Source organism: Pipistrellus hanaki (genome assembly GCF_964339955.1).
Source record: "Pipistrellus hanaki genome assembly, chromosome: 3".
NCBI classification, from domain to species: domain Eukaryota; kingdom Metazoa; phylum Chordata; class Mammalia; order Chiroptera; family Vespertilionidae; genus Pipistrellus; species Pipistrellus hanaki.
In genome coordinates, this window is record NC_140505.1 from 39,020,804 (window position 1) to 39,046,771 (window position 25,968).

The window sequence follows — 25,968 nt, forward strand, 5'->3', positions numbered from 1 at the left end:
CAGTGCCCAGAAAGAATGTAACTAAAATATACAGAAAATTTGTGAACCAAGAATTTTATTATCTAGCCAAGCCATCCTTCAAGTACAAAAGGTACAAACAGCTTTGAACATAGAAGAAATCAGGAAAAAAAATTTCCCAGGAGCCAGTCAAGGAAACTACTATGGGATGAACTCACCAAAAAGTCTAGAGAAACCACAGCCAAAGGAGGGATGGCACACATGGAATATATTTAATATAGAACCGAGACTGAAACAAAACAGAAGTTCAGTGCTAAAGAAGAATGCATGCCCTGACAAGGCAGGAGGGATACAGCTAAAAGATGGGAGAATTCATGAATTCCCCCAATTACAGCTGGAGCAATTACAAAAATTAACACAAGATCTAACAGAAAATATAAATAGCCCTATATCGATTAATGAAACAACATAATCAGAAAAAAATCTTCCTACTAAGAAAACTCCAGGACCAAAATGGTTTCACTAGTATATTGTCTCAAACTTTAAAGAAAACATCAATCTTACACAACTCTTTCAGAGAAAGGAACAATTTGTAACTGAGTTTAGGACAGCCTTAACACTAAAATCTGACAAAGATATTTAAAAAAAGAAGTTACAGAGCAATATCCCTTGTGAACATATAAATGCACACTTAAAATATTAGCAAATCAAGTCCAGCAATATCTAAAGATGATAGGACACCATGTCCAAGAAGGGTTTAATCCAATACTTCAAGGCTGATTTAACTTTAGAAATATCAGTGTTAATTTATCACATTAATAAAATAAAGAAGAAAAACACAAATATATACATAAATTCTACAACTCAGTAACAAAAAAACAACACTTAAACACTTCTTTTTGTTGTTGTTAGAGAGAGGGATAGAAACATTGATCAGTTGCCTCCCACATGCACTCCAATGGGATCAAATCCGCAACCTGTGTATGTGTCCTGACTGGGAATTAAGATGGCAACCCTTTGGTGCATCGGATAGATGATGCTCAACCAAGTGAGCCACACCAGTCAGGGCAGAAACAACACATTTGGTTAAGTGGGTAAATAAATATTTGCACATATCACAAAAAAAGTTATTTGAATATAAAGGCAACATATGAAGGAAGTATTCAACAACCTTAGTCTATTCAACAACCTTAGTCATCAAAAACACAGAGTAAGCCCTGGCTGGTGTAGCTTAGTTGGTTGGAACATTGTCCCACATACCAATAGGTAGCAGGTTCAATCTCCAGTCAGGGCACACACCTAGGTTGCAGATTCAATCATCAGTCAGAGCACATACAGGAGGCAACTGAAGAATGTTTTTCTCTCTCTGACCCTCTCTCTAAGGTCAACAAAATAAAATTTAAATTTAGAAATGCCACAGATTAAAGCCATAATGAGATACTAAAATGCATAAAATTTAAAAGTCTGACAACACCAAATGTTTACAAGGAGATGAGGGGTGGGGAATGCCTGGCCTTAAAATCAATATGGTATATTTTATGTGTATTTATTTATGATTAAAAATAATAAATCGCCATGGCCTGTGGTTAGAACATCAGCCCACACACTGGATGATCCCAACTAATCCATGTCTCCCTCACATAGATCTTTCCCTCTCTTTCCCCCCCATCCTCTCTCCGTTACTCTCTCCCTTCCCCCCTCTAAAACTCAATGGAAAAAATATCCTCGGATGAGGATTAACAAAAAATAAAAATTAAAATTAAGTAAAATAGCAAAGCCAAACTCAAACTCAGGACTAATTCCAAATTCCACAATCTTTTCACTCTGACCTTATTGTTTAACCACATTTATTCATTCAGCAAATATATGAGTACCTGCCTGTGTGCCAGGTACAAGTACCAGTTAATAAAAAGGCACAGGTAGCTTAAGTTCAAGAGAGTATAACTGCTTATCTCATAAGGACACATAAATCACCCTATATTTAAAGGAAATTTGCCAACCACTAAGTATTGCTTCAATGTCAAATTGTTCCTCTCAAAAACTATTAAAAGAGCCGGGACCGGTTTGGCTCAATGGATAGAGCGTCAGCTTGGGGACTGAAAGGTCCCGGGTTCGATTCCGGTCAAGGGCATGTACCTTGGTTGCGGGCATATCCCCAGTAGGGGGTGTGCAAGAGGCAGCTGATCGATGACTCTCTCTCATCGATGTTTCTGACTCTCTATCTCTCTCCCTTCCTCTCTGTATAAAATCAATAAAATATATTTAAAAAAAAAAAAAAACTATTAAAAGAATCAGTCATAGAAAGACAAAGAGCCCCCTTCATTTTTCATGGTCTCAGAGGCATCCTCAAACAACAATTTACCTTACTTGCTTCCTAATGAGTGGAATACAGTACTCTTTCCCGATAATTCTATTGTAAGCCCAAAATTAATCTCCATATTCCATTATCCACTAATCTAAACCTATTTTTTCTTTATTCATTATACACTTACTATCATTTTAAATTGCTGATTTATTTTTAAAAAGGTAATAGTAACAGAATATGGAAAGCCTTCATATTTTAACTGAGGGTTTCAACATATTATTTAGCCTAGTTAAGTAAGATTATTAGCCATTTATATAATTTACTGAACCTCTGACTCAAATCTAAACAAGTCAAATAACACCTCTCAGTTTCAACTAAACAGGCCTCCTCCCCACCACCCCAAATTTAGAGACCTAGCAATCTCCAAGACCTTGCCTAAATTTCCAAACCTGAGACTCAAACAAAGTTACTCTTGTAAAACAATAATTCAGAAAGGTGCCAGTGAATAATCTAAGCCCTCCCCCTAAGACAAAGAATAAAATTCTAGGTAATGGGGGGATGAAGACAAATATGTAATACCTTAATCAATAAATAAATTAAAATGCAAAAAATAAAAATACCCTCCCCCCCAAAAAAAGAATAAACTCATATTTATAAGAAATTTCTGAAGGAAAAAAACAGACTTTAAAGACATCTGTTCTATTAATGTAGTATTAAGCATCTTTTTCTTCAAGAATTAAGCTATTCTGAAATCTATATGATCCTATTAACCAATGTCACCTAATTTTTTTAAAGTTGTCATTTCCCTAAAAAAAGTAAGTTTGACATTCACAAAGGTACCTTTCAAATTATACTTAGCATCCAAAAAGAATTAACCTTTTTTTACAGCTAAGTTTTTTATATTCTGCAGCTTCTCTAATTTCACAATTAGAGCTAAGGATTTATATATAGACTAGAGGCCCAATGCATGAAATTCATACACCTCTCCATCCGGGATCCCTCTCACAATCCAGGACCACTGGCTCCTAACCACTCACCTGCCTGCCTCCCTGCGAAATGCCCCCAATGGCCCTCCCATGATGGCCTGGTCACCCCTAACTGCCCTGCCCTGCTGGCCTGGTCGCCCCTAACTACCCTCCCCTGCTGGCCTGGTCGCACCCAAATGCCCTCCCCTGCCATCCAGTTCACCCCAACTGCCCTCCCCTGCCAGCCTGGTCACCCCCAACTGCCATCCTCTGCCAGCTAGCTGGCCCCAAACTGCCCTCTCCTGCTAGCCTGGTCGCCCCCAATTGCCTGATCACCCCTAATTGCCTCTTCCTTGGCCCCCACCACCATGGCTTTGTCTTGAAGGAAGTCGGATGTCTGGAAGATGGCCGCTCAACCTGGTCTAATTAGCATATTACCCTTTTATTAGTATAGATGCAAAAGTTCCTTTGATGAAACCACTAACTGGAATGAAAATTGTAGAGTACTAAGTAGACAAAATAACTCAAAGGTGAAAAGAACAATTATGTTAATTGACTCTTTCATATAGATTACCTGCCTTACCGAAGTGTTCTTATATACATTAAAACTTATACTGACTGCATATATTTCAAGCTTCAGTCAGACTTCAGACTATACTATAAATATGTCCCACAAATAGCAGTAACCAGAGCTGTCATCACTCCCAGGAAACCACTTAGGAGCATAATTCTTTTCAAATTGTAGAAAGCAGAAAAACTGAATAATTACTTTGCCTTAAAAAGAGAGTACCATAAATCTTTCTTAATTAGAAGTGTACTTATTTCCTTCTTAGGATAGGTTTTATCATAGTTATAATGCATTCTTATTGCATTTAAAATTTTATCCATGATTACCACTTATGACTATTTTTGCATTACATTAAAATTAATATGTATTATTTTAATAACCATATTCTTTTATTAAATATTCAGTACCTAATTGAAAAAATAGAGTACCACAAACTAAATTTCACCAGAAAAATATTCTGTTTTCAATTTAAAATAGTTTACTTGATCTGCAATGAAAACTTTGCAATAAGAGCAAAAAGGCTTACTTCTTTTAAAAACCTTATCATTTAAATGTTCATAGCATATTGTCACACAAAAAAGTCTAGTTTTCAAAACAGGTACATTAGTATATATGCCTTAGTTATCTTCCAAAAATAGGGCACTGCCTTTATTCAAGGTCCTTACCATAGAGAAACCTCCGTTACTCAAACTGAACAAAGCAGGGTAAGTAGCTATCCTAATGTTATTAAACAGCTTAGAGGTCACAAAAGATCATTGTCTACTTAGGAATATATGACATAAAAATGGATGCTGCATGAATAATATGTATACTGTATATGCACAGAATATGTATATTCTAACATGTATAGAATATAGGCTATGTATAGAAAAAAGTCTGAAAGAGATTAATTACAAAATGAACAGTGATTACCTCTGGATGATATAAAATCTATAATTTAAGTTTTCTATTTTGTTATTTACCTTTTCTAACTTATCTAAAGAAAGGCTAAATTTTTTTTAGACTCCACTGAACTGATTTCAATAGCAAAACTTTTTCCTTATATGGTATACCTTTCAAGTTCTACTAAGGAAGAATAACTTTGAAGCTCTCTACAATTTTTCTAAAATGGTCAACATTTCCTGGTACTCTGATAAAGTTGTTCTAAACAATAGGATGTTAAACATATACTAATTTTCATATACATCAATTTTTAGATTCTAAAAATCCAATTCCTTATAGATTTACCTTCATCATACATTTCTTCAATTAAATAGGCCTCTGCTCGGTCTTTCAGAGCATTCACATTGTCGGGTTCTATCTGTAAAACCTCAGAACACACCCGAATAGCTTCAACAGGCTTCTCATCCTAAAAGTAAATGTGAGAAAATGATTTATGGTTTCTATTCCATATGTTAAGTTACTGCATTTCTGAGAATGGGTCAACTGTTACCTTAGAAAAGCAGTGGCAAATCCTTTCTTTTGAACGAATTGTATATTCAGAAATACTAGGCTCTGTTTTCATGACAGATTCATACTTGCTGGTCGCATCTGTGTATCTATTAAATGAGCAAATCAAAATGAGCAACAAATTCTATTTCCAGAGTCACAGAAACTCTATTCTTCACTATATGTTGCTTAATCTGTTTACCTGAATGAGCACATGCTTTTACTTACTAATCTACAGTAGTAAGGAATGCACTACCTGCAATAAAGAGTTAAGATATAAAGCACATGACTACATAAAATGACAAATCAGAGCATACTTGTGAGTACCAATCAAACCACCTGATGAATTTCTTTACAGAAAAATGCTCAGGATTTTGAAACTGAATAAAACACTTTGTTAAAGTCTGCTTAATAGAGCACTTATAGCAAAGCAGAGATAAGGTTTTATTTTTTGGTCACTCTGACTTTCATGAAATCATGGAACCCATTATATACACGCTTATTTTATATAATGAATGCTAATATTCACAGCTAAGTACGCAGTGTACATCCTTGCAGAAGGAACCTGTTTAAATTGCTAACTTTACTAGCTGTCTAAGAACAATAAAAGCTATTTTGGCAGCTTAAAAACTGTTGAAAAGTACTAATCCTGTTACACATCCTGTTATTTTTCTCAGTAATGGCAAACTAAAGGATATATAATATGGCACATTATTTCCAAATTGCTACAATCTTCACCTTTAAATGCAGATGAATTAAAACACAGCTTTAAATAAATGTAATATTTACAACAGAAGCTAGCTAGCTATGTCAAAATCTTAGTAGGGATATGGCTCTAAAGTTTTCCATGATGATGAAACAACTGTAGGAAACTGCACAGAGTATGTGAGACCTTGCTTTACTTTTTACAACTATATGTGAAGCTACAATTAGCTCAAAATAAAAAGCTCAATTAGAAAATACTGCATCTCACTTAAAAAAATAAAAACTATCTTCTGGGAAGGTGGAATAAATGTACTTTCCCCAATTTGTCCACCTAGGCGCAATGAATACCCTAGACACTAGACATTTTTTAAATATTCAAAGACTAAGAAAGGGAAAGATGGAGACAGATAGGCCTCTAGACCTGAGGGAAAACAATGTGCTAAGTCCTTGGGTTTCTCTTTTGCTTCATATACCCCAGACTTGGAGCTAAGGAAGCCAGCAAGCAACCCAGAAATGCTAATGGGTACAAATACACACACATACATAAAACAAACAAAAAGCAAAAACCTGCTGCCCCAAGCCAAAAGACCTGGAAAGAGCAGCTTGGCAAGACAGAACAATGGCTCTACTCCAGCCGAACACCAGAGAAAATTATGGCACCACCCCCATCAACGCCAGCAGGTCAGGGGAGAGCATCCAGCCTTCTTCCACGGTTAGACTGATGAGCTGTGCCCACACCCAGACCTCGGTGCTGTCAGAGAAGGCCAGGTGAAGAGCCAGAACTTTCAACCATGGCTGAAAATAAGCCCCCCTAAACTCTCACCTGCACCAAGCAGTAGCAAGAAGCCCCCACACCTCGAGTATCAATGAAGGCTGAGTGGACTTCTACCTCCACTGCCACTAGACATTAGACATTTGCTGAAACAATATCAGAAAAACCCAGCCAAAGCAGAAAAAAAAAGTCTTATTGTCCAGATTTCAATTAAAAACCACTCCCATATCAAGTAACAGATCTCAAACTGAAAGAGACAATAAATTCGAACACTAACAAGACAGACATGTTAGAATTATCTGACAAAAACTTTAAAGCAGCCATGAAAAAGCAACAATGTTAAACATGCTCAAAGCAAAGGGAGAAAATACAACAAAAAAACAGAATGGCCCAGCTGGCTTAGCTCTGTGGTTAAATGTCAACCCATGAACCAGGAAGTCAAAGTTCAATTACCCTCAGGGCACATGCCTGGGTTGTAGGCTTGTGCAGGAGGTAGTCAATAGATGATTTTCTCTCATTATTGGTGTTTCAGTCTCTCTCTCCCTCTCCTTTCCTCTCTATAAAATAAATAAAAACGTATTTAAAACGGAAAAAAAAAACACCAACAACCGTGCCTCAACAAAGAAACAAAAGATATAAAAGAATAACCAAATAGAATTTTTGCCTCAACAAAGAAACAGAAGATATAAAAGAATAACCAATTTTTAGAATTGAAAAATAAAAAAACTGAAATAAAAGAGTCACTGAATGTGCTAAATAGCTGATTGAAGGAAAAAGGAATCAATGAATTAGAAAAACAGAAATTACCAAATCTTAACAGAAAGAAAATAAATTGAAGAAGAAAAAAAAAGAACAGAGCCCAGGAATCTGTAGGGCTATAATAAAAGAGTTATTAACCTTTAAATCAATCAGAGTCTAAGAAGCAAAGTATAGAGAGGGAAGGGCTCAAAAGCACTCCAAAAATATTAGTTGGGAACTTCCCAAATCTGATAAGATGTAAACCTACATATTCTAGAAATGAAATAAACTCCAAAAAGGATAAACATAGGAAATGCACATTGAGGTACATCATAATTAAACTCATGAATACTAAAGACAAGGGGGAAAAATCTTAAAAGAAGTCAGAGGAAAATCATACCTTATCTTTAGGAGAAAAAACCAATTAAAATGACAATGGATTTCTCATCAGGAATCATGGAGGCCAGAAAAAAGTACAATATTTTTCAGGTACTATAACAAAGGAACTATTATAACAGATTCCTACATCATGGAGGGGGGGGAAAAAAATCTCTGTATACTCTGTATATATCTCTATCACTACATTACCTTTTAATAATTTATATGTCTGTCTCCCTAACTATACCAAAAGCTTCTTAAAATAAAAAACTAGTCATATGCATTTCTGCAACCCCAGGACATAGTCAGTGCTTGATACAGCAAATACTCAATAAGTATTTGGTGAAATATAAATAAATCCAGTAATACTATGCAGTTACTATTATTTATATGCTGCCACATTTTTTTTTAATGTACAGTTTTTGTTAAAGCCCAGTGTTAAGATAACTCCATCCTTGATTGCTAAAGGGTAAAAAAGCAAGCAGTTCATGGTTCTTTTGTGTCTACAAAGGACACATGAGGGAACGCTGGAGATTCTAGACAGCATATGCTTACCTGCCATCTCTGATGAGTTCTTCCGCTGACTCAATCAGCTTGTTAAGTTTCTTTACTTGTTTATAATGTGCAAAACACCTTTTATGATCCTGGTCCAGTTTAAGGCATTCCCGAACTTCACTGTTCATGTATTTAAAAAGAAGAAAATATTCCAAGTCAAAATAATCAATGAGTAGTTAGTTCTCCATACTAAATATAGAAATTACAATAAAAGGTATTTTGTTGTGTGTAATAATTAAAACATACTGGCTTAATAATTTACCATATATTTGCACATATTGGAACGTGCACATACTTATTAATTCAAATTATAATGACTTAAGTAGGGTTATATATTAAATACTCCATTTTGTTTCTACAAATAATAACATCCCTATTTATTTTAATAAAAATAGTTCATGAAAATAAACTATGTGGAACTAGAATAACTTGAAATGTATAAATAAATAATAGGATATAAACACAAAATATATAAACACAACAGAAAATAAAAACAGCCTTAACCACAATTTTATTAATTTAAAATTAAAAAGAAAATAGTATTATGTTACTGCCAACAACAAAGGATGAAATGTGTGAGCCAGCAGAATGCACCTGAGGGATAGTTCATGATCTCCTAGTTGGTAGTATAGTGTGCTGATTTTATAAAAAGCCTCAGTATTGTCATTTTTCAATTTTGATGCTGCTTTTAAGTCACTTATTGCTTTCCTAGGTTCTCCTTCTTTTATATAACACTCAGCTCGAAGTTCCCGTAGATCGGCATCCCAAACACAAACCTTGAGAAACAAAAGAACTAGATTTTAAGAAAGAAACAATAAATTATGCACATTTATACTTACACCCCACATATTTCACCTATATATTTATCAATATAAAACATCCTCAATTAATGTGGTAACTTCTATATAGTAAATAGTACCGTATTTAGAAATCTGAAACAATTTAGATATGACAAAACTTAGTAAATGTAATAAAATAATTTCTCTAAGAATATTGTAAATAAATTTCTAACAGGGGAAGGATATACATATACTGACAAGGCCCTTTTCCTACCTCCTTCAATGATATAATTGTAAAACTTTGAAAATAAGAACACATGGCATTTACTAGTAGAAGGTTGTTCCCAATGAAACATATTTGATTTTGAAGAGGGTATTCTGTAGAGGGATTTTTGTAACCAACAATTCTACTTTCTAGTAACAAAAAATAAAAGTCTAGGTTCTAAATTTGCAAAATATTTTTATTCTACTAATAACTAAGTAAAATTCTCTCTTGTAAAATGTCATCTTGAAATTAAGCCCTCATATCAGAAAAAGAAAAAAAGAAAAGAAAAACAATGTGAGAAGGTGGAGGCTTCATTTCCATTTCATTGCACGTTTACCACGTGTAGTAAATGCACTGGTATTCTTCAAAATGTAAACCCAAAAGCTCACCAGTAAGGTCTGTGGATGTGTTTGTACACATTTCTTAAAACTTATGCTAAAGTCATGTCAACTTCCCACATATATTAAGTTATCAAAGACAACATTGGATATCAATTAAATATGAACAATAAGTTAAGTCAAAATGGACAGTTTAAATACTGGAAGGTAAAAATTGTAACTATATTTTTCCTTAATGAAACATTTACAAAATGACTTAGCAAAACGTGAATTCTACTTAATCACATCACAATTTCCTCTACAAAATTGTTAAAGTGCACATTCTACATAAAAGTTTACCACAAAGATGAAATGTAACTGTATATTAAAGTCTTATAAAAATTATAAATATGAATTATGATTTCTTTCATATGAATATTTTAGTAGACTTCCTTCTGAAACCACTTGTCATTAGTAAGTTTTGGAGGCAAGGAAACTATAGACTTTGTTTTCCCAATCTAGAACTGTCTGGATCCTATGAACTCTTTTCATCTGCCTTTTTCCCCAGAAACTTCTCACTCTAAACACTCCTCTTTCCTCCCAAACATTATTTTTCCTTTTTCTTGCCAACTCTTTCATCTTGTACCCCATTATTTAACCTCTAGAGTTTTCTTCCCCATTCCCCCCCAAAAAAAGTAAAGTAAAAATAGCAAAGCAAGCAATGTATAAAAATATGTAACTCCCATTTCACAGCACATTCATTACATTTACTGAAAACTTCAGTTATAAATTTTGTTCTCTATAAAGACCATGTTTCTCCTAACAGCCAAAAGCCCAAGGACAGTCTGATTTTATACTATTTAGGTTTTCTGTGGTACATTACATATCAAAGTATATAAAGATGCCTTATTGTAAAAACAGTAAGTATTAGGCTTGTCAGCTGTAATACTTAAGAAACTTACCTCTAAAATCTTGTCAAGGGAGGTTATAGCGCCAATATAATCTGAGTTTTCAAAAGCATGAAGGGCCTGTGAACGCAAACGCTGCATTTCATCTGATTTTATAAGTTGGGACTGGGCTTCTTTTTCTTCATTTTCACTTGGATTAGATTTGAGCTATAAGAACAATAAATTAAATTAAACCGGGTTTCCATCTCTTAAGTCTAATATCCATAGTATACACAATAATCTAAGCATTCCTAATTAAGTTCACTGGGGAGAAAGGATCGAGACACTAGCAGACCCGGCTTGTCTTGTCCACTGACTTGCTCCTGGTGCTGACCACCATGGAAAGCAACAGCAAAGGCAGCTCCCACCAGTGTGGTGCACGTGAGCGAACAGTGGAGTGAGGGCCAAAGACCTGGACCCCCAGACACAGGAAGCAAATATATTTAGGAACATGAGAGGGCAGAGAAGAATGGACACTAAAGGAAAGCACCATTCTCACTTTCTTATGTATAGCTCTAGAGAAAATAATGAGTTTTATGTATTTTGTTTTCTAGCTATACTTAAGTATTTTTAAGTATAAAATAATTTTGCCAAAATAAAAAAAATTAAAAACAAACAAACAGGGAAAGAGAGACAGAGAGGGCATTTTTTAGAGCTTGTAAGACAGAAAAGCATTTGATGCCGGAGGGGCTAAGGTATAATAAGAAAAAAAGAATATATAAGGAAAAATGAGAGTATTAGTAATACTTTATTTAAAGGCTATCATGAGGTTTTAAGAGGTTCACACCTTGTCTCTTTTTAAACAGGAGGCCCAGTGCATGGATTTGTGCACTGGTGGGGTCCCTTGGCGTGGCCTCGGGGATCAGGCTGAAACCAGCATACCAGCATTCCAACATCCCCCTGAGGGACGTAGTAGTGTGTGAAGTGGCAGGCAGCTGGGAGGAGCCAGAGCCTGAGTTGGGCACCTCGCCCCTCCTTCTCATCCCAGCCCTGCTAGGTAAGCTCACTGCCGCTAGGTAAGCAGCTCATTGCTGTCTTACTGCGGTCTCGACGCACCAGTCCTAGGGTGATACCATCACACCCATGACCAAGAAGTGGCTGCGGGCTAACGCCCAGTCAGTCCTGATGCTGGTCCATCCCAATCTCAATCCAGATGGGGGAGGGACACTCAGGAGGAATGCCCACAGGAGAGGCTAGCACCGCTGCAGCTGCACTCACCAGCTGTGAGCCTGATGTCTGACACCTGTCAGTCAACTAAGCAGCACTCCCACTGTGGGAGTGCAGTGATCAGGGGCTGCTCCTGCACTGAGCACCTGCCCCCTGGTTGTCAGTGTGCAACACAGCGACCAGTCGAATGCTTAGGCTTTTCTATAGACAGATATTTTTATTGATTTTGAAAGAGAGAGGAAGGGAGAGGGGGAGAGGGAAAGGGAGAGAGAAGGAGAAGGAGGGGGAGAGGGAGGGGGAAAGAGAAACATCAATGTGAGAGCACACTATCAATCAGATCAGCTGCCTCCTGCACACCCCCTACCAGGGATGGAGCCTGCAATCTGGGCATGTGGCCTGACCAGGAATCAAACTGGCAACCTTTTGATGCACAAGATGATACCCAACCAACTGAACCACACCAACTAGGGCCCTTGTCTCTTTTTAAACAACATCATCCATGTGTAATATATATATCAACAATTCACTAATTTTGGGTGTGCAATTCTATGATTTTTAATTAAAAAACCATGTATGCAACCATCTCCACATTTTTAGACCATTTATGTCACCCCAATAAGATCCTTTGTGTCTGTTTACAGTTCATCCCCACTCCCAGCCTGGTCTCATATACAATGACTCTTAATAATTTCTTCCTCCAGATGGAAAACATTAAGCTTAATGGCTCAGAAAAATGAGGTGCTACAATAAAAAGCTACTGACTTAAAACAACATAAACTGATTAACAAAAAATAGATTCAGAGAAACAGAAGCATTGAACAGACCGTCCAACCTCAGAGGGAAAGCAGGGGAGGTGCATGCATATAAGCATAACCCATGGACACAGGTTTGTTTCATGGTCATAGGGCAGGAAGGGGGGCATATGGGAGACAACCAATCAATGTATCTCTCTCACACTGATGTTTCTCTCCCTCCTTCTCTCTACTCTTCCCTCCCTTCCTCTCCCCTCACCCCCATCCTTTCTCTTTCTCCATCATTCCCTTCTACTCTCTCTTAAAAAAAAAAAAAAAAATCAATGGAAAAATAACTTCCAGTAAGGATTAACAAAAAAAAGAATTTGTGTCATTATTCCTTTCAAATCAAATAAAGGTGTTCCCAAGTTACTTAGAGGACTCTTAGAATAGCTCAGCTGACATCCCTAGATTCTCACAGAAGACAAAACAGAGTATGTGATCTACAAAAACAGTCAGGATTATGTATTTATTCCTCACACTTTACCTACTTTCTATTAAAGTGATTCTTTGATGTCAGCCACCAAGTATTAATTCAAGAACTGTGATTCTTATATACACAAATGAAATGTTTTCCCTTTTAGATATAAAATTTTTATTAAATGTCTTCCTATAAAATATAAATCAAATATATCCACTCAAAATAGCATGTTCAAAGAGCCAAACACAAATTTAACTTACCACTTTCTTAAAATCATCTTCTGCTTCATCAAGTTTTCCTTGTTTGAGTAATAAGTGGCCTCTCTGTAATCTTGCCTAGAAAACAAAACAAAACAAAACAAAAAAACAGAAAGGGTGTTCTGAGTACTATGCATTTCTAAATGTTCTTTAAACACAAAGAATAAAATTAAATAAGCTAATGAAGTATTAATGAAATAAATTAAATAAGCTAATGAAGTATTAATGAAATAAATTATTTTTCAATGCCTATTTGATTTGGCACTCCAGAATATTTCCTGGAACCAACAAGTATGTTTAATTTTTGATAAAGTATGCTTCCTTAAAAATATTTTTTGCTCCAAAGCCGGTTTGGCTCAATGGTAGAGCGTCGGTCTGCGGACTGAAAGGTCCCGGGTTCCATTCCGGTCAAGGGCATGTACATCGGTTGCGGGCACTGCCCAGTAGGGGGTGTGCAAGAGGCAGCTGATCGATGGCTCTCTCTCATCGATGTTTCTAACTCTCTATCTCTCTCCCTTCCTCTCTGTAAAAAATCAATAAAATATATTTTAAAAATATATATGTATATATTTTTTGCTATACCCAAAATGTTGAAAACATTGAAAACACAAAATCTTGTACATGAATGTTCACAGCAATAGCCAAAAAATGAAAAACAATCCAAATTTCCATCAACTAATAAATCAATAATCAAATGTGATAAAATCTATAAAATGGAATTATTATTCAGCTATAAAAAGGAATAAAGTATAAGAACCTTGAAAACTTCATGCTAAGTGAAAAGAAATAAGACACAAAAGGCTATATAATAGTAATATTTCATTTATGTATATATATTTATTTATACATATAAATATTTTTTTAAAAGAAACCCTGTACTCAGTAATAGTCATTACCATATCTTCCCTAGCCCCTGGCAACCACTTATTTTCTGTCTCTATGGAATTTGGATATTTCACATAAAGCCAATAGGTGGACATCCCCCACGGGGTCCCAGACTGTGAGGGCACAAGCAGGGCTGAGGGACCCTCCATCCCCAATCATGAATCTCGTGCACTGGACCTAGTAAATTATAAAGCTAGTACAAAGGTTAAAAGAAGATCATGTGTAATTACAACAATAAATTTAGGAATACACAAACACACATAAAATAAGGGAAAAATAATGCCAAAAGCAAAAACATGGAGGAGATGAGTAAAAATTGTACTGATTTTAGAATATGTTCAAACCTAAGTGACTATCAACTTAAAATAGACTACATTAAACATAACTTGGTATATATACTGAATGGCCAGATTATATTATATTATGATCTCTGAATGCATAATAATCTGGCCACTCAGTGTATATCCTATATAATAAAAGGCTAATCTGCAAATTGTCCCCTGGACCAGGAGTTCGACCAGCAGGCAGGTCGGCCAACTGCCCATGTCCTCTCCCCCTGGCCAGGCTGGCAGGACCCCACCCATGCACGATTTCATGCACAGGGCCTCTAATATATATTTGTGTGTGTGTGATGAGTAGATGTCTCGTGGCTTGAGTTTATATGGAAGTATTAGAATAATGAGCTACTTAACCTTTGTGAAAGGTTGTGCTTAGCTAGGTAAAATAATATGTGAGAATAAACAAGTCATCTTTTCTGTCAATAAACAGTTTAGACAGCCACCATGTTGGCCACATGACTTGCAGCTTCCTGGGGGCCACCATCTTGAAATAGCAAACAATCCCTCCCTTTGAATTAACCCATTGCTCAAAACTGTGCACCTGAGCTCCAATCAAGAGTGAGGGATAGGTCATGTGTGTCAGGAATTAAAAAGCCAAGCAGACTGCCTGCTTGGTGTGCGGGTGCTTCCAGACCATGTGTGCGTACCCCTCTACATAGAAGTAAAGATGTTTGCCTTGCTGCCTGGCTCCCGAGTATGTTCTGTGTGCTACCAGGACCCCTGAATTTGGGGGCTCGCCTTATTTCTTACAAATAGATTCAAGAAAATTAGATACTTGGGCATTCCATCTTAAAATAATAGTAATATTTCAAACCAAACATTCACCCATATCTAATTATCTCAAATTCTTTTTTAAATATGGCAGAATATAAACAATAAATAAGTCATCAAGTTAATTTTGAAACCATCTAATTGGTCCTATTATTTTAAGCCATTACAAAGACCTGCCAATTGTCAACATATCCCAGTAGGTTGTAAATTCCTCCACTTCTGAAGTCTATGTGTTGGTCCTAGGGGAGAATTCTGTCTAATTCACCACAAACCACTGCTTAGTTGTCTCCTTTTCTTTACTGTTCCTGCTACTGACTAATTGAACCCGTCATTAGTAACCGGACAGCCTCTTAATTTAACAGCCTCTGAGTCAACTCATTTCTCAGCCTCACTTCTTGCCCTGCACTTCATCTTCCACACAGAGGTCTTCCTAAATGACAGAGTGAACATCACTGCCACACTTCTAAAAATTATCTACTGTACCCACTGTTCCTCTTTCACAGACCTTTGATGTCAGCGACTTTGGAAGGCTCTTATTGCCCAGTTCACTACATCATAGTGGCTTTCTATATCCTCCAGCTATGCCTACCCAGCATGCCAGTCCTCAACTTAACAAATTACCTCTTCCAAGTTCCCTTAAATTAAACCTTAAAGAAAGTTTAGATGCACTTACTGCAGTGAAATCCATCTTCAATTCAATCACTCTAGTTAAATCAGGAAGTGCTGCTTTTGATTTTCCCATAGCTAAAAAGGCAGTAGCTCTTCGATAGTAAGCAACATAGTTATCTGGGTCACCATCTGAAAATTAAAATAATAAATATTAGCACTCAGTACTTTATTTAAAAAACCAAGTCACCTGAACAATATTAGAATTTGCAATTCTATTAAGAAATGTTAGTTAAGAAAAGAATTTCTTCATTAATAATGAATCATGTTACCTAGCAAGATCACTGCAAATAAATCTAGAACAAGGGTCATCAAACTGGTCTGTCAGCCAAATCCAATCCACAAGTTAAAAATAGTTTTTACATTTTTAAAGAGTTGTAAAAAAAAAAAAAAAAAGAAAGAAAGAAAAATATTCAATTAAGCCTACAATATTTATTTATTATCTAGCCCTTGAGAGGAAAGGTTTGCCCATCTCTAGTCTGAAATACTATATTCAACTCATAACTTTGTCTTTACTGAAATTTTCTTAAGTAAAATACTGGCTGAAAATATGGACTATGCACTTATTCACAGGATTTTAGAAAATACAGACTTCCAATTAAATTGATATTGTGCAACCTCTGCTCCCTCACAAACTCCAACTAAAATGGCAGTAAAGAAATAAAGGTACAATGCTTAGACAAAGAATGAGTGAGACTAAAAGAGCAAGAATAGATAAGTCAAAAATATCTAAACAAAGGAAAGCAGATGGATGAGTTAAGTTTTTGAGCTAATTCCACTCTGCTCACACCTACAAATTGGGGAAAGAGTGAATTCAATTAGAAGCAAACCTCATGCTGCTGAACAATCCTTCCAGAAAGCAACTTTGAAATTCTATCTAATAAAGAGGGAATATGCAAATTGACCATCACACCGTCACAAAGATGTGGCACCCACAGGGAAGGTGGGGTTCAGTAACACAAGATGGCTGCACCCACAGTGGAGGCCAAGTTTCCATACAAGCCTTATTGAGCAATCAGCAGGGACCTGAGGCTGTGCCCCGCACTTGGTGGAGCTTGACTGGGAATCTGAGGCTGCAAACGCGTCTCCCCCCGCCCCCCCACCCCCACCAGGCCAGGGGACATCAGGCTGCTCCCCCCGCCCTGGGCCTAGGGACCTCAAGCCGCACCCACCCACTCCACACTGGGGGAGCTGAGGCTGTGACCCCACCCAGCACTGGGCCAGAAGATTGAGGCTTAAACCGCCCCCCCTGTACCCCTCCCCCGCACCCAGCACCAGGCTGGGGGACCTGAGGCTGCACCCCCCACCCAGCAGGGCTTGATGGGGGACCTCAGGCTGCGCCCCCACACCTGGCAGGGTTTGACAGGGGATCTCAGGCCGAATCCCCCACACAGTGGGGCTTGACAGTGGATTTCAAGGCACATCCCCGACCCCAACCCAGGCTGGATGACCTCAGGCCGCACCCCCTGCCTGGTGAGATTTGACAGGGGACCTCAGGCCATGCCCTGACCCAGCAAGGATTGACTAGGAACCTCAAGGTATACCCACCCACCCCGGTGCCGGGCCAGGGGATCTCAGGCTGCACCTCCTGACCTGGTGGCAGGCCAGGGACCTGAGGGTGCACTGGGGGACCTAAGGCTACGCCCCCTGCCTGGTAGGGCTTGATGAGAGACCTGAAGTTGCACCCCCCACCCGGTGCCAGATCAGGGGACCTGACAAGGGTGGGGCTGGCTGGGGCTGGATCTTGCCCAATGTGGGTGGGGCCAGCTGGATCTGGGTCTCGTGCAATTTTGAGGCACCATAGGTGGGCAGGGATTTGACTCTAGGTCCCGTGGTGCACCCCAGACTCTGATAGGAGGAAGATTTTCATTTACATTTACTAATTTTTTTCATCTCTGACACTTCTATTATAGAGAAAGGGCAAATAGCAGTATTAAAATATTTCCTCAAATTAATCCCCTTTTAATGTGCACAAATTTCATACACCAGGCCACTAGTCTATACTAATAAAAGAGTAATATGCTAATTAGACCCGTGGCTTATCAGGCCTGAAAACTGCCCCCAGGCCCCTTGCTCAGGCTGCCCATTCCCCAGTGGGGACCCCCACCCTGATAGGGGCAAGGATGGCCTGCAAACAGCCCTCAGCCCCTCACCCAGGCTGGCCCCGCCCCCAGCAGAGACTCCCACCCTGATAGGGGCGAGAATGGCCTGCAAACAGCCCTTAGCTCCTCACCCAGGCTTGCATGCCCACAGCAGAGATCCTCACCCCATAGGGGTGTAGCCAGCCTGAAAATGGCCCTCAGACCTTCACCCAGGCTGGCCATGACCCCAGCTGGGACCCTCACCCAACTGGGTGTGGCCAGCCTGCAAACAGCCCCTAGCCCAGGCTGGCCACGCCCCTCAGCAGAAACGACCCCCCCCCCAAATCCCAATAGGGGTGTGGCCAGCCTGTAAACCGTCCCAAGCCCCTCGCCCATGCCAGCCCCACCCCCCAAGGAGACCCCCATCCTGATCTTAGACCCCCTTCAGGGCAGACCAGCTGGCCCCCACCTGTGCACCAAGCCTCTATCTTCTATACTAATAAAAGGGTAATATGCTAATTAGACCGGGAGACTTTCTGGAAAAAGCCATGGTGGCGGGGCTGAGGCACTTGAATGGCAAAATAGAATAGCCTGGCTCTTCACCTTAAAATACCAACAGTTCTTAGAACTAGTGTCCCTTCCTATATTGTTGTATATAAAGTAGCAACTGAACAAGAATTAGTTTAAGAAATTCGTGCTTTTAAATTTGGCATTTAAATCACACACAATTATCTTAATAAATGTAAGATTTGATAACTTCAAAAAAATCACTTTTTCTATTATCTACTCAATATACAATAATTATATATACAATATAATTCATTATTTAAATTACTTGCAAGCCTGCATATAAATACTTGATTTCATTTTAAAACATGTCATTCAAATTGTTACACTAGTTGATTAGAAATATGAACATGAGGGAAGAATTTAAGTTTTAATCCTAAAACTATCAAACAATTCAATAAGCCCTAATAAAGAATATACAACTACAATACTATATGGAGAAAACACATCAGGAAGTCAATTACAAATGATGTTGTAAACAGTGGTAGCAGGAAGCATGAGAACCCTACCCTTGCCTGGGTACAAAAATTATTTTTATTCTGGCTCCCAGCTAATCCACTCTACCTCGTTCATTCATTCAAACTTTAACTGGGCACCATCAGATATTAAAATTAAAAAATGACACAGTAATAATGAGTTAGTACCTATCCTTAAAAAGTTCACAATCTTTTGACCCGGGATGTGACCTTTGGAAGGTCACCAGTGTATTCTCTGTTTCCTACTGTCTAATGTGAACAGGAATGCTCATTCCCATTTCACAAGTGATGTTCAAATGTCACGAGAAAGCAACAAATGCTTAAGTGGCAAATAAAGGTAGACTTGGTGTGTTTTTTTTAATTTGGCAAAACTACATAAATGTAATACTGTTGGTTTTTTTACCAAGCAAATGGAGACATGTACCATTTCAGACATGCCCACCATTTAATCTACTTCAGACATTCATTCCTGCCAGATAGGCTTAAGACACTCTGTAAGGTCTATCAAAGAAATGATTTCACACCCTAGAATACATTTCAGACACACAGAACATAAGACATGATGTGGGGATGAGAGGTGGGACCATCATCATACCTGCATTGTAGTTTTCTTTAATGATAATTCTCTAAATAAAACTCCTTCATCACATTAAAATGGGTGCAACTGTTTCAGAAAACTATTTGAAAAGTGATAAACTACACTCGTTCTTAAATAAAAAATGTTTCCAACAGATCAAGACTATTTCCCAATCAGTTCTAAATCTTAAAACCCCTGCCAAAAAATATTTATATGACAGATACAAAAATATTTCAAACTAAATCACTGACAGATCTGTACCACAAGGTATAAATAATTACTTATGTTACTATGCAGTTTTAATAAATAAACCTTTTATTGTGTAAAAATGTAATCATAAAACATACCATGCCCAAGTAATTTCCAAAACGTACCAAGTAATTTTTCAAAAATAAAAATGGAAGGATGTCACAACATAAATTATTTCCGCAACATTATAAAAAATTATTCGTTGATACACAATATGCTGCTGGCCAAATTTAATTAAAAACTTTAGCATCATTAAAATGTCCATATGACCCAAAGCAATCTATAGATTCAATGCACTCCCCACCAACAGCCTATATCACAGACAAAGAATGAACTCTCCAAAATTCATCTGGAATTTAAAAAAAGACCCAGAATAGCTGCAGCAATCCTGAAAAAGAACAAAGTAGAAGGGATCTCAGTACCAGATATCAAGCTGTATTACAAAGCCACTGTTCTCAAAACTGCCTGGTACTGACGCAAGAACAGACACATAGACCAATGGAATAGAATAGAGAACCAGAAATCGACCCAAACCACTATGCTCAATTAATATTTGACAAAGGAGGCAAGAGCATACAATGGAGTCAAGACAGTCTCTTCAATATATGCTACTGAGAAAATTGGACAGATACATACAAAAAAAAAAAAAATGAAACTAGACCACCAATTTACACCATAGACAAAAATAAAACACCATAGACAAAAATAAAATGGATAAAGGAGTTAAACGTAAGACAGGAAACCATAAAAATCTTAGAGGAATCCACAGTCAGCAAAATCTCAGACATATGCCGAAGTAATTATCTTCACTAATACAGCATCTAAGATAATGGAAACTAAAGAGAAAATAAACAAATGGGAATACATCAAAATAAAAAGCTTCTGTACAGCAGAAGAAACCATCAGCAAAACAAGAAAACCCACTGCATGAAAGAACATATTTTTCAATGTTATCTCCAATAAGAATTTAATCTCCAAGATTTACAGGGAACTCATACAAATTAACAAAAAGAAGATAAACAACCCAATCAAAAAATGGGCAGCAGATCTAAATAGATACTTTTCAAAAGAGGACATAAGGAAGGCCAAGAGACATATGAAAACATGCTCAAAGTCACTAATGTCACTAATCATCAGAGAGATGCAAATCAAAACGACAATGAGGTACCATCTCACACCTGTCAGAATGGCTATCACCAACAAACCAACAAATGTTAAGTGCTGGTGAGGATGCAGAGAAAAAGGAATCCTCATGCACTGCTGGTGGGAATGCAGACTGGTGCAGCCACTGTGAAGAACAACAGCATGGAGTTTCATCAAAAAACTAAAAATGGAACTCCTATTTGACTCAGTGATCCCACTTCTAGGAAGAAACTAGAAAGGATATATGCACCCCTATATTCATAGCAGCACAATTTATAATAGCTAAGATTTGGAAACAGCCTAAGTGCCAATCAGCAGATGAGTGGATTAAAAAACTGTGGTACAGCCAAAACCAGTTTCGGCTCAGTGGATAGAGCATCGGTCTGTGGACTGAAAGGTCCCAGGTTCGATTCCGGTCAAGGGCATGTACCTTAGTTGCGGGTACATCCCCAGTACGGGGTGTGCAAGAGGCAGCTGGTCAATGTATCTCTCATCAATGTTTCTAGCTCTCTAACCCTCTCCCTTCCTCTCTGTGAAAAATCAATAAAATATAAAACAAAACAAAAAACTGTGGTACATCTACACAATGGAATACTACACTGCTGTAAAAATGAAGGAACTCCTACCATGGAGCTGGAGAACATTATGCTAAGCGAAATAAGTTAAGTCAGAGAAAGATAAATTTCACTGATCTCACTCATTTGTGGATTATAATGAACATAAACTGATGAACAAAAACAGATCCAGAGACAGAGAAGCATCAATCAGATGCTCAAACCTCAGAGGGAGGGCAGGGGAGGATGGGGGTAAGGGCAAGAGATTAACCAGAGGATTTGTTTGCATCCGTATAAGCCTAACCAATGGACACAGACACCAGGGGGGTAAGGGCATGACTGGGGGGAGGAGAGGGGTAGGAGCAGAGGAGCAAGGAATGGGAGGATAAGGACACATATGTAATACCTTAATTAAAAACAAAAACTTTAACATTAATTTCTAATCAAAGATGAAGTTAAAGCAATAAAGTATATTACAAAATTTAGAAGTTGGGAGGTATAAACACTTTTATGAATAAACATTTAACAAACTTTTTATATAATTAGTTTAAAGCAATGTATTAGTACATAGATGACATTTTAACACAAAAGATTAGCATTCATTTTAAAGTAGCACAGTCCTATGATCTGCTGCAATAACTTGTGCATAACTTGTTAGTCTATCTAGAACAATTCACTGTTAGCTAAAGGCTCCCACCAAATCACTGGGTTACCTGAAGCAGCCAACATGACCATACTAAATGTTATATTTGGTAAATGAGACAACTGCAAGAGGATCTGCACTTCTTTTCTGATAAACACATATCTCCTAAGAGATTCAGTAGGCCATGACACCACATCACCCTATCATTATCTGCTATATATTGTCATCAAATATAATTTAAACTCTATTTTCTATAGTTAGTTACAAACAACAGTGTTTTACATAAACTAAAATGATGAATCTCTCAAACCACATAGGTGCTCCTCAGAAATTATGACATTTGTACCATTTGAAAATCATTGCTACTCATCAAATTATGAACCAAGTGACATAGCTATTTGAATTCTGGATGCAACCAGTGTTTTGCTTTTTCTCTATACTGAATTTCACAAAAAAATTACTTTAGTTTTACAAGATTACATCTTTCAGTGAAAACAATAATATTTTATTGGGTATTTTGGGGAAGAGCCAGCTCAAGGATTCTTGAATGGCAGTGATGTTAAAGAAAACTAGAGAGCAGTAAGCTAGTTTGGCTCAGTGGATTGAGCATCGGCCTGAGGACTGAAGGTTCCAGGTTCGATTCCGGTCAAGGGCATATGCCCAGGTTGCAGGCTCGATCCCCAGTGGGAGATGTGCAGGATGCAGCCAATCAATGATTGTTTCTCATCAATGATATTTCTCTCTCTCTCCCTCTTCCTTCCTCTCTGAAATCAATAAAAATATATTTAGAAAAAGAAAACTAGAGAGTCATTTTAAATTATTTTAACAAGAGTCTCAGTGCACGGATTTGGGTACCAGTGGAGGTCCCTCAGCCTGGCCTGCGCCCTCTCATAATCTGGGACCCTTCAGAGGATGTCGGACTGCTGGTTTCGGCCCAATCCCCTCAATACAGGCCAAGGTGCACAAATCCATGCACCATGCCTCTAGTATGCATATAAGATCTTTGGTTAATCTCTTCCTGCCCTCCTCCCTTCCCTCTGAGATTCAACAGCCTATTCCACATTTCCATGCCTGTGCATTGAGTGTCTGCCTCCTGGTGGTAAGTGTGCTTCATAGCTACCAGTTGAACAGTCGCTTAGGCTTTTATATATATACTAGGGGGGCTGGTGCATGAAATTCGTGCACTCAGAGGAAGGGGCAGCTCTCAGCCCAACTTTCGCCCTCTTGCAGTCTGGGACCCTTCGGGGGATGTCCAACTGCTGCGGAGGCAGGAGAGGCTCCTGCCACTGCCACTACACTCACCAGCTTTGAGCCCAGCTTCTGGCTGAGCGACGCTCCCCCTGTGGGAGCGCACTGACCACCGGGGGGGCAGCTCCTGCATTGAGCATCTGCCCCCTGGTGGTCAGTGCACATCATAGCAACCAGTATTTCTGCCATTTGGTCAATTTGCATATTAGCCTTTTATTATATACGATAGATACATCATGGCCCATAATGTTTCCATTAATTGTGGGATTAAAGAATGCAAATAATAGCCTTAGCCTGTTTGGCTCACTGGATAGAGCGCCAGCCTGCAGACCAAAGGATCCTGGGTTCGATTCTAGTCAGGGGCACATAACTCGGTGGCAGGCTCCTGCCCAGCCTGAGCCCTGGTCAGGGTGCATGCAGGAGGCAACCAATCAATGTGTTTCTTTCACATCAATATTTCTGTCTTTCCCTCTCTCTAAAAACCAATGGAAAAATATCCTCAGGTGAGTATAAGCAACCCAAAAATATACCATATTAAAAGAAAAAAGAATGCAAATCAAAGTATAAAATAGGTAGAAAGTATAACTTTCTGTGGCTGTAAGAAGAATCAATAATTTAAAGACATGCTTTATCTAAGACAATAACTGAATATTTTTAATTACCATGCTGCAGCACTTAAGACAGTTCAAATCACCAGAAAAGTAACTATTAGATTGATTATCTCAAGTCATCAAGAAAATTAAACTGCATTTAGTAAAATATTTTAAGAGGCAGAAAATTATGTAATGCATTGAAAAAGGTTTCCTGTCAAAATTATCTTGAATTATTCTTGGTATTTACAGTAGCAAATCTCAATTACTGTCTAGAACGTTTTCTCATGCTAAATACATATGCATTCAGTGTTATGCACTTATTTTACTAATCCATTTCACTTAAAATTCTGCAACTATTTTTAAGTATTATATTTAAACATTAAATAAAGTTTAATTTAAATGTTATTCTAAAAAACAGCTATTAATTAAAATTTACTAAGATGGCCACTGAGTTTTTTACTTCCAAGATACACACCTACTGCAGCATGAAATTGTGATAACGCATCAGCCAGCTGTCCAGCGGCAAGCAATTTCTTCCCCAATTCAAGATGTTTCTCAACATCTGCATTCACTCCACATTCGGCACCTAAAAACAAATTAAAAAATAAGTTAATTATCAATGGACCAAGATTTAATTCTAAAGAATAAAATGTTAAAGCTATAATTATCTGTCTCAGAAATTTATCATGAGAAAAGTAAAAGGAGCTGAAAAGTGACCTAAAGAAAGTAACAGTAAGGCACAAGCATGCTTCATTTTATAGAGTATAAGCAACCCAGAAATATACCATATTAACCTAGTCAGTGAAAAGAATGCAACCAGTCTACAAAATATAAGGGAAACTATACAACACAGTAGTAGTAAGCCTATGGTGAACAACGAAATAACAACTGCTTTGTTAAACTAGACTCTCACTTTAATGAATATTATCGAGACCACAATAATATTCAATTACTTGCTGAGCACCTACAACATACCAGGCACTATTCTAAGTATTTGAGATAAGTGTAAAGCAAACAAAAAATGTGCCACTCACAGTGCTTGGCATTAAAGGAGGAAACAGACATAAGAAATAAGTAAATTACACAGCATGTTAGGGAAAAGTACTATGGAAAAAGCAGGACTGTGTGACAAAGTCAGCAGTACTGGGCTTCCAGTTTTACACAAGGTGGTGAATGATGTGCTTCATTGAGAAGCTGACATTTGAGCAAAGATTTAATTGAAAGGAAGTGAGGAGGTCTCACATGTATCTATGGAAAGAGCTTTTCAAGAAGAACCAGGTCATGTGCCAGAAACAGCAGGAAGGCCAGAATGGCTACCACAGAGCCAACAGGGGAGAACATAGTATAACATGAAGTCAAAGTAGCGGGTCTATGTCTGGCTTCAGTCTCACTCTGGGTAAAGCAGGGAGCTACTGAGGAATTGTGAGTAGAATAACATGATCTGCCTGGCCAAGCCAATTATTATAAGGTACTGCCTCTCTGTTTCGAATTCATTTTTAGTACTTGGCTGTAAAAAATTGAATTTTTAAGCATTTCTTTATACAGCACAATGTTACACTTTGTTAGAAAAGGACACTGAAGGGGCATTGCAAGGACACTTTCTGGTTCCCCTTACTGCGTTTACTTTTTTCTGGCTCCTGCTTCATGGTACGCATGGGAAGGACATCCAGTGGTGCACTGCCATATGGCTATATGCCCAGGGATCCAGTCCCTCAGCAATCTGGCAGCCTTGGCCAGACACCACCTCCCTATAAGGACACCATTCACTCGAGGCTTCATAACCACAACAGCACCTTGACTCCCCCTGCATACAGCTAACCAACCTGGGCTCACCTACTAGTATACTTGAGAGGGTTGTTTC

At 38.0% G+C, this 25,968-nt stretch overlaps 1 protein-coding gene across 1 annotated transcript in view; it reads right to left on the bottom strand.

Annotated features, from left to right (window-relative positions):
• Positions 1 to 25,968, bottom strand: part of DNAJC3 (DnaJ heat shock protein family (Hsp40) member C3) — a 52,052-nt gene that overhangs the window by 12,065 nt on the left and 14,019 nt on the right. The window contains exons 2-9 of the mRNA XM_084876726.1: positions 24,583 to 24,693; positions 15,984 to 16,108; positions 13,320 to 13,394; positions 10,696 to 10,848; positions 8,967 to 9,148; positions 8,373 to 8,492; positions 5,229 to 5,334; positions 5,024 to 5,144 (exon numbers count right to left, since the gene is read on the bottom strand). Coding sequence (XP_084732852.1) covers positions 5,024 to 5,144; positions 5,229 to 5,334; positions 8,373 to 8,492; positions 8,967 to 9,148; positions 10,696 to 10,848; positions 13,320 to 13,394; positions 15,984 to 16,108; positions 24,583 to 24,693 — 993 coding nt within the window. The remainder of the gene's footprint in view (positions 1 to 5,023; positions 5,145 to 5,228; positions 5,335 to 8,372; positions 8,493 to 8,966; positions 9,149 to 10,695; positions 10,849 to 13,319; positions 13,395 to 15,983; positions 16,109 to 24,582; positions 24,694 to 25,968) is intronic.